This window comes from Aegilops tauschii, chromosome 3 (assembly GCF_002575655.3).
Source record: "Aegilops tauschii subsp. strangulata cultivar AL8/78 chromosome 3, Aet v6.0, whole genome shotgun sequence".
In the NCBI taxonomy this organism is placed as follows: Eukaryota; Viridiplantae; Streptophyta; class Magnoliopsida; order Poales; family Poaceae; genus Aegilops; species Aegilops tauschii.
The window spans coordinates 55,736,346-55,746,283 of NC_053037.3; the positions used below are offsets into that span (position 1 = coordinate 55,736,346).

The following is a 9,938-nucleotide window of genomic DNA, read 5'->3' on the forward strand; positions in this document are numbered from 1 at the left end:
AGAAGCATGATGTGTTCCTCCATGATGCAAAATGAATGCCTGCTGGAAGCTTATATGTGACTGTCAAGTTTCAGATATGTGCTAGTGTGTAGCGTGAGGGTTGGCACAATGTTATTCTTCGTGCATCATCCGCTGAAATTACCTGCGTAATTCATTGGAGTATGTAGTTTATATTTCCTATATTCCCCCAATATTTATAGGATGCAATGGTTGGGATTGAATCATTGACCCAAATTGTAGAAATCTGTTGGAGATAAAAGAATTTAGGAGCATGTTTGTGGATGCAAATGTCGATGCTAAATTGTATTTATCTATGCAGAATGAAATCATGGATGACATCGAAGGGGACGTGTATATGCCATTTGTTGATGAAGCAACTACTCCTCGACCAGCTACGCCATATGTAGGACAAGTGTTCGACACCATCGAGGAAGCACAATAGGTTTATAATAAGTATGCAAAGAAGCTTGGATTTGGCACTAGGATTTGTTACACAAAGAGGACACAGAAGAAGGGGTGTGACCACGTAATCAGGAGAGAGTTTGAGTGTGTTCATGCAAGAGGGGGGAAAGGGCAGGTTGGAGGAAAACAAGGAGGTTGTGATCCTGAATGGTATGATGCAATAGATGAAGATGGCAGTGCATCAAACAAAGAACCAGATTTTGGTAATAAGAAGGTTGCTCAGCAACGGTGCAGGAACAAGGTTAATAGGCATGAATGCAGAGCACGGATGGCCGTGTTGTTGAGGAATGGAAAATGGGAAGTCTCAGTTTTTGAGGAGCAACATACACACCCAATGATGATTAGGGAAGAGTGGATGAGGTTCTACAGATCTCATAGGAAGGTGCCGTATGAGGACTACATGTTTCTCAAGACACTGCATAATCGGAACATACCAACCGCATTGATCATGTCTACACTTGGAGACTTGCATGGGAAACTAGGCAACCTATGATACACTGACAGAGATGTTGCAAACATTCGAACTAAGATGAGAAATGAGGTGTCTTTAAATGATATGGCAAAAACGATGGAGTATTTTGAGAAGCTTCATGTAGAGAGTCCCCGGTTCTATTATGCGAAGCTGGAAGATGAGAACAAAGCAGCGAGGGCACCTTTCTGGGTAGATGGACGGACCCAGGAGGCATACAAGAAATTCAAAGACTACGTCTTCTTTGACACTACGTTATGTACGAACAGGTACGATATGCCATTTGCACCCATCATGGGGATCAACAACCACATGCAGACGGTGATGTTAGGATGTGCGTTGCTTCCGGATGAAAAAATAGAGACATTCAAGTGGGTGTTTGAGAGGTGGATGGATGCAATGGGTCATGATCCTCCTAGGTGCATAATGACTGATCAAGATCAAGCGATGGCGACAGCTATTGGTATGGTGTTTCCAGGTATAATACACAGATGTTGCAAGTGGCATGTGCTGAAGATCGCGAAGGAAAAACTTAGTATGTTGTTTCGGACATGAGAGGATTTTGAGGAAGAATTCTATTATTGTGTGAATGGGACGGACACCATAGAAGAATTTGAGGAAGCATGGAAGCAGATGGTGTTGAACCATGAGCTTGTTGAGCACACACATCTGATTAACATGTGGGAATGCAGAAAAACTTGGGCACCGGCGTACTTTAAAAAGAATTTCTTTCCCTTCACTAGAACGACCGGCAGATCAGAAGGGTTGAACTCATTCTTCAAGAAGCTTGTGCACCCTCACGACTCGGTGTGGCAATTCATGAAGCAGTACGAGTACATTGAGGAAACTAGGCTAGACCGGGAGGACAATGCTGGCTTCCTCGGCGAGGCGACGGTTCCAACGTTGTGGTTGAGGTAAGGAAGGATATTTTATTCAATTTCCATAACTGATTCCAGAAGCATCGTCAGTACTGTGAGATTGCTTCTGTATTGTTGTGTTCATGCTTCTGTAATCAGATCTAAGTTGGTAATGTTTATTTTGCTAGGTACAAGATATAGGAGCAAGCGTCAAAGTTTTACACCAGGTCTGCCTTTGGAAAGTTCAGAGAAATGATGGAGGAAACAACAACTTTGATGATTAATCCGATTGAAGGTAATCAATTTAAGTTTGAGGTTCGACAATGCGATCCAAGTTCTACTAAAATCCGTGTGGTTGTTGTTGACCCAGATGACAACTCGTATGACTGCTCATGCAACCGATTCCACACGAATTGGATCTTATATCATCACATTCTGAAGCTCATGGTGCATACTAATGTGCAAGTAATACCAGAGAAGTATTTGTTGTATAGATGGTCTGAGGAAGCAATCGTTAGACCTGCAAGAAGCAATGTCTTCTCTTCAGATGTACCAGAAACAAATACTTTGAGGTACAATGAATTGTGCATTCGGATGTGTACCCTTGCTTCGGATGCATGTTTTGGTCCGGAAACATTCAAGATTGTTGCCGGTGGAGTGGATGATTTAAGCAACCTAGTATGGAAGTGGAGGTTGTCTGGTGGTATGCCAGTGTCAGAAGCACCAAATGAAGAACTAGTAGCTTGTAGCAGTGTGAAAAATCCTCCTAAATCTGTGAAAAAAGGTAGACCAAAAGATAAAGAGAAGAGGAAGAAACCCCTAGTGGAGATTCGGCAGGAAAAGGCGCAGCAAAAAGGAAAGAAGAAGGGTCTGTGTTCGTACTGTAAAGAGGATTGGCATGACAAGAGAACTTGCCCATATCTAGCGCTTGAGAGGCAGAGGCAGAAGCAGGAGTTGGAGAAAGTTAGGCGACAGACGGAGCTGACACTATAAATCCTCTTATGCAAAGTTTGTTTCAGTTTGAGAATAAGCGATATCTGGTATGTTACCAAGTAGTGTGTTTTTGGTGTAAAAAGTTGATCAGAACATGTTTAAGATTTGATATTTGTTGTGGTTTGTAATGGGTATGGTTTTGATGCAGAAACTTTGAACCTATCGAGTGTATTAGCTGAAGTTTGAATAAAGATATGAACAAAAACTGTCATTGCTTCCTGAATTGCATGTCTGACAAAATGGGATTGCCGAGTCCTAATCATTTTAATTGTATTTTGTGATAGATAGTTAGGTAATATAATGAAACATTTTTGTAAAGGAAAAAGTATAGAGGTATGTAACAAGTTTGTGGAACGGCTGGTGTTGTGAAGGTCAGTTTGGTTAGTTTGATTAGTAGTAGACTAGCTGGAAGCATCTTGTTTCCGTGACTGAAACATCTATTTGGATGGGTGTGAAATCATATGTTTCACAAGGCGAGGATATCTTCATATGAAAGAGTGATGTGAGGAAGAAGCAGCAGCACAAATGTAGTGGAAAAAATTGTATGAAGTAGGAGCATGGGGATGTTGGTTGGAGATGCCATAGATTAAAAAAAGTACAACTTGGGTAAATTTCTTTGTAAGTAGTTCTGAATAAGAGTTTGATCCACAAAACAGGTAAAATGTGCTCTGAAATGTAGATGTGGTAGGGTAACAGATGACCATAATCCAAATCAGTTAAGGACACAAACATGACAGTACTAGTTGGGTACAGAAAAGTAGTGTCTTGGAAAAAAAGCTAAAAATTACACAAAAAAATCGAAGCACATAGTTGCTGGAAGCGCCATCTTTTATTCTCTTGTACGCTTCTAGGATGGCTTCTCAAGCACGGATTTTTATTTTCTTGAACACGACTAGGCAGGCTTCTCATTTCTTCTTCAGTATACCCAGCTTGGATCTTGGGTGTTGAGTTGTGAAGTGAGGATTTCTTCTGTGATAAGCGCGCGATGGTCATAAGTGTCCTGCAATAGACATAAGCTTGTAGTTAGAGCATTGAAGCATATAATTGTGTAGATTGAAGCATGAGAGGATGTGTTGGTAGCATGTGAAATTGAAAAAATTTGTTTGTGAGGTGTATGTAGGATGAAGCACAAACATGCTTGTTTGCGGGGCATCTATAATGGTAGTTTTGGTGGTCGGAAGCATGGAAAACAAATGGTAGATGCCTATAATTGACACGTGAGGTGTAGGTAGGATAGAGGCAAAGTACCTTGCAAAATTCTGCCATTTTCTTCCCATCCCATTGCTTCATGAAGAGCATTGCGAATATTCCACAATCAAAGCTGGTAAGACAGGGGACAAAGCGTCAAACTTAGTATGTAGGTTCTTAATAATTGAGTTGCAAATAGTTTTTAGGAAACTTACTGTGTTTTCTGTTGGGGGCATTCCGAAGGGTTGAAACACGTGAACTTCATGAAATCCAACTTTGTGAAAGCTTTAGCATGTGCCGCAAGTGTCACAAAATTGGTAACCTAAAAGACATGAATGCAAAATGTAATGGATGCATCATCATAAAACATGGAACTAGAATTTCGTTATTGTAAGTTGCAGAGAGTACTAACCAGATTGTTGGATATCTCATATGCCTCATCATTTTTGAGCTTCCTGCCTGAGTCACAAATGTTGACTGTTTGTATAGAAGGTTGATGCAGCACACGATCCAATGTTGTTTTGGGGGGATGGCGAAGTATAGCTGCAAATTATCATGGTGAGAACCATATGACTGGTCAGATTTGAACATTTATTTTTAATCAACAGCATTCAATAAAATGTAAGGAGGCATACGAGATCCTTTGTTTTGAGCGAGCCATCCTGGTATGCAGTGTCGAATTCACGAAGGCACTTGGATGCAATGAATTGGTCCTCAGGAACAAGTAGTTTAGCCTGTTGAAAGGTAGAAACAACATGTTAGGATTATTATATTATGTAAATAATGAAACATTATAGACAGGGGTGAAATGTAGTTACGGTCAAAGATTGTGAGAATGCATATTTGGTTGGAAGAGCGAAGCCACAAGTCTGAATTGATTGTTCAAGGTTGAATTGTCGAATGTAGAGCTCCATTGTATGGGTGTTAACGAACCCACGTGGTTTCATTGCCTCGCGGAAGTCTTCATATCTTATGTGATACCCGTGGTAATCAACAAAAGGAGCCCTGGGAGAACACATGGAAAGAGTGTGTCCTATAAGTAAATGGTGGAAGCAAATGTTTCATAGATTGTAAGCATGAGTATGCTATTGTGGAAGCATGGTTCGATTATGAATGAAACACGTACAAAGTAAACAGTATGAAGAATATTAAGGCAATGGATGAGATGAATTATAAATGATGGAAGCTGTAACCTTTTTTCATTTTTTGTCGGATGTCTCACACATCTGGCGGTAATGTACTTAGTGTATATTTCAATTGAGGAACTGTTAACCTTGAGCTTCTTCAACCTTGTGTCCTCGGTTTTTCGAAGACAAGCTCGCTTCTTCCTATTCTTCTTTTCCTGAGTTTGGGTGCCAATGGTTTTAGGGACATCCCTCATGGTGGGTTGTTGTACCTGAATGGATCATAGTATGTACATTATTTGTTGTTAATGGTGGTGTGGTGGAGATAGATTGGGGTTTTGGAGTGAAAGTGAGTTGGAAAGGATGCATCAGTACCTCGATCACGATATGGATGCTGCTAGGTGCTTCGGTTCCATTTTCCTAAGTTAAAGCATGTAAACAAATTGTTGGAAACTTGAGAAATAAGTAATGGAAGCTAGGAATGGGGTGAAATGATGCATTTGTTGAGTAATGAATGGAAATATGTAATAGACATATATGTAATGGAAGCTACATATGGTGGTTGTTGGAAACATGGGAAATATGTAACAGAAGCTACAACTAGGGTGAACGGAAGCAGTGCTGAGAAATGAAATAATGCACCTGGTTGAGATGGGTTGGTGGTGGCGATTGTACAGGGGATGTTCCATGACTGATGTGCGCCAAGTTTGCGTCCACTGTTGACATGGTTGTTGGTCCTGCATTTTCTGAGATGTATGCCAGTGGAGTTAGTGATGAACAATTGATAATGAAGTCTGCTTGGTATTGGTATATGATGCACTGACCTGGAGCTGAGGATTGTCCAACTGCAGTAGCGACATCGACAGTTTGTGGCTGATGTGGCGATGAAGCAGGTTCGGACCATACTTGGGTCCAAGTTTGACCGGGAGGTAGAAAACTGAAACCTAGATCTTCGTATGTAGGAAGAATCCTCCGCCTTGTATCTTCCTCTCCGGTGGATTGGTTCGTCGCAGGAGCTGATGTAGAAGCAACATCCTGGTTATTATGAGGTGTTTTTCGAACACTTTTCTCCACCTCATCGGCATATGCAGTTGCTTCCTGCCAAAACTTGGTGTTGGGTGTGGCTTTGGTCCCATTTTCTTGAGCATTTTCAGTAGATGAGTCTTGGACTACCCTATCAGGTGAGGAATAAGTAGGTGTTGTTGGAGTATGAATTTTTGAGGTAGCAATGACATCTTGTGCAAACTCATTCATGCGCTTTGCGTGCAGTTTGTTCAGTCGTGATGTGGCTTTCGAAATATCATGTGCCTATTTTGCATTATGCGTTTGCAAAATTGGAAGTATGAACTCTGGTAGTTCCTGCAAGAAGAAAGGTTTTTACAAATTATTATGGTGGAAGCATCAAATTGAGCATATGAAACAATCAAGTACGAAGGTAGCAGCATGGGTTGTTGTATAAAATATGTGGTTGTTCTTGACGGTAAGGCTAGCTGGAAGCATGAGAAGTAAACAATGACAACATTTAGAAGAGGTAGCAGCATGGTTTGCTGTATATATGTTGTCGCTAATCTTGATAGCATGTTATGTCTGTAATATGTGAGGGAAAATTCATACTGTTATACCTCAGATTGCTTGGTAGGTAATGTAGGGACCTGGTGATGCATGTCCTGTTGTGAAGCACGGAAGGAAAGATGAGAAAACCCAGAACAAACATGGAGTACAAGATATGTACAAAATTCTGTTAAGAAATGATCAAAAAATTGGGTGGGTACTGACGGTGTCCTGGACCAGGGGGTACTCACCACGTCGTCTCCCGGTCAATTGGATTGGGCCAAGGTCCCCCATGGCCGTATACTCATGGGCCAGTTCGGACAGCCGATGCATACACAAGGAAGACTCCACAAGACTTGGTGATCAAGACAAGGACTCCTCCCCACCGGCGTATTCGACTAGGACTTTTGTTATCCTAGGCCTCCGGTATGTTATATAAGCCGAGGCCAGGCTAGTCGATAGATCATTATGACATTATTCATCATACCCTCAGGTTTAGACCATAACATATGATCTCGAGGTAGATCAACTCTGTAATCATATACATCAAATACAATCAAAAGCAGCATGTAGGGTATTATCTCTTCGAGAGAGCCCGAAGCTGGGTAAATCCCGTGTCCATGTTACCATTGATCCTAAGATACACAGCTTAGGACCCCTTACCCGAGATCTGCCGGTTTTGACACCGACAGTGGTGCTTTCATTGAGAGTTCCGCTGTGTGTTCGACAAAGGATCAATGGCTCGCCTGTAGATCAACTGCGACATCAACATCTTCGTCACCAGCTCGACTGGTCACCTTGGTTCGACCAAGAACTGCGCCCCGTCTTCGGATCACCATCTTCGGACGAGGGCCTTCATCAACATCAACTCCGATCTCTATCAAGATCATGGAGGAATCATCCATGGAGCTCGGGGGCTCAACGTCAACATTACCCTCGAGCAACCATGCTGTTTTTTCTGGACAGCGAACTCGTATCTGCCGCCACCGCCTCCTCGAGCATCACTTTGACGATTGCTTCAGTGGGATTGTGCGGAATTGAGTCTACAACAACCATGGAAAATTTTATCGAGTTCCGATGGAGGAATCTCTGGCAATCTACGATATACTGGAGCCTTGTCAAATCTAGACGGGAATCTGGACGAGTTTAGGGCGTGGTCTCCAGAGCCCAGCTCGGAGGTCCTTTGGAAGATCCAACCGTTCATCTGCTGCTGAATTCCCATGTCTAGCACCCCTCCAAATTTCAGCTTGATCCGACGGTTCAAACTCCGGGAACCTTCCGATGAGTGGACTAATTTTCGGATCTGTTTTCTACGTGAATACAAATCCGGCCCGAGTTCATGTTTCTTCATGAACGGGATATCAAACAACCCTTTTAGAGGAATTTTTTCCTAGGGTATTGTGCGTTGTTTTTAAACACGTACCTATAAAAAAATTTAGCCTCCTCCGAGGTAATCTACACCATCACGCTGGTGTCAAAGCAGTCCGGCAATATTGCTCCATGGCTGCCGACCTGCGCTAGACACGTCGCCGCTTTGTTGAGCCAAGCTCAACTCATTCGATCATCATCCCGGCAAGCCGAATACGAGTTCGACATCACAAAGGATAAATCATCAGCAACATCGCTACCCCACGAATTACACGGAGCGGGCACACCGGCATCGCCACGCGGTAGCTTCATCAAGCTAGCGTCGACCGCGTCACAAGTTTTGACCTGCGTCGGCATCACCATGCCGCCTCTTATTCAAATCATCATCAAACACGCCGACCTGCTTCGACACTTAGGCTGACATGTAGACTCCGGCATCTCTTTGCCGAGCTGCTCCGACACGTCGGCTAGACCGGGGGCTTCATCATCTCTTCATCAACCTACTCCGGTGACTTCGGCGTCACTAGCCAACCAGCTTCGTCACGATTGGCTGGACCGAGGCTTTGTCTCGGCAAGCCAACCTTTGCCAGCATCGCCATGCCGGCGCTTTATCACCCATCAGGCAATGGGTGCTCTGACCGAGTCCCAATTTTGGGAGTCACCTTTCTTCGGATTGTTACAACAAATAAACCAGGTGCTATTTATCCCAGTAATTTTTGCTTGTTTGGGTTTATTTTCCCCAAAGAATTATTACTCTGGTTTGTTCCATCATCTGTACATAGGTCTACCAAATGGTGGCCGCATTAACGACAGTCACATGGTGGTTCGGTCGGTTTCCGTACATAGTCCGGCGAATGCCGCATCCGGAACTCAGACCGCCCTGTGAATACAGGCTTTGTCACGCCAGTGCCCAGCATGGACATTGACTTCGGCGCCAGGCCACATATCTTTAAATGAATTATCTTGCGTAAATTAATTATGCAAGGATTTTTTATATATTTATGTTATTGTTGTTCGCCTGCACTATTTTACATGTGCAGGTAATGGACTTCGACTACGTCACGTGGTCTCTTCGGCAAGCCGACGCCGTCGTCCCAATCGGCGTAAATCGGCTCGCGTGATCACCTTGTTGGTCGTGTTGCCGTACCGACGTGTTCGGTTGCCTCGGGGACTTCGACACCGTTGAGAGAGCTCTACCTCATCGAGTGTTCGGCACACGGGCCTTATTTCTTTTATTACTCACTTTGCATAAATTATTTATTATGCAACATTTTTGTAATTTATTATTATTACTATTATCTCCGGTTTGCACTATTTTTCGTGCACTGGTAAATGATTCGGGTTGGGCAGCGTTGTCTCCTGGGCTGGACGGGGGGCTTCGTCAACATTTTATTAACCCACACCATGGGCTTCGGCGTCACTCTGCCAGCCTGCATTGGCTGTGCTATGCCGCCACTTTGGATTGCCGAGCTCTTCGCTCCGCCACCTTGGGACCGGCTTGGGGGATGGACCTTTGTCCCGCATCAAGCTTGGACCGCATCATCAATACCGAACACATTAATCAGCTAAGTCGCTTTCATGCTCAAAAACTTTCGGTTTTAAATTTTGTTCGGTTCGACCAAGCGTTATACTTCCGTGTCAAAACTTTGTTTGTGACGCACAAATTTGAATATTCCGTTCACTTGGGGGCCTCCTTTATGAAGCCTTTCCTTTTGCATATGATTATACTTGTACGGCTTCGTTCCTTGTTCGTGTATTACGCCCCAATATGCACCATATTGACTTAAGTGTTCCGCAAGCTGGGTTGCCTTGCTCTCGTGCTTACCCCTACGTTCCCGATTGTTCGGCTAGGGAGTAAAGGGAGCACTTCTGCGATTGTCACGACCGGGTCATCCGAGCTCTGACCTCAGACTGGGTGAAGCCGAA

General features: G+C 43.5%; 1 protein-coding gene across 1 annotated transcript; it reads left to right on the plus strand.

Moving 5' to 3' along the window:
• The first annotated feature begins 1,030 nt into the window (after positions 1-1,030).
• LOC109748469 (protein FAR-RED IMPAIRED RESPONSE 1-like) lies at positions 1,031-2,781 on the plus strand. The gene is made up of 4 exons (XM_020307492.1): positions 1,031-1,200; positions 1,624-1,845; positions 1,948-2,015; positions 2,159-2,781. The coding sequence occupies exons 1-4, from the start codon at positions 1,031-1,033 to the stop codon at positions 2,779-2,781; spliced, it is 1,083 nt and encodes a 360-aa protein (XP_020163081.1).
• The last annotated feature ends 7,157 nt before the right edge of the window (positions 2,782-9,938 follow it).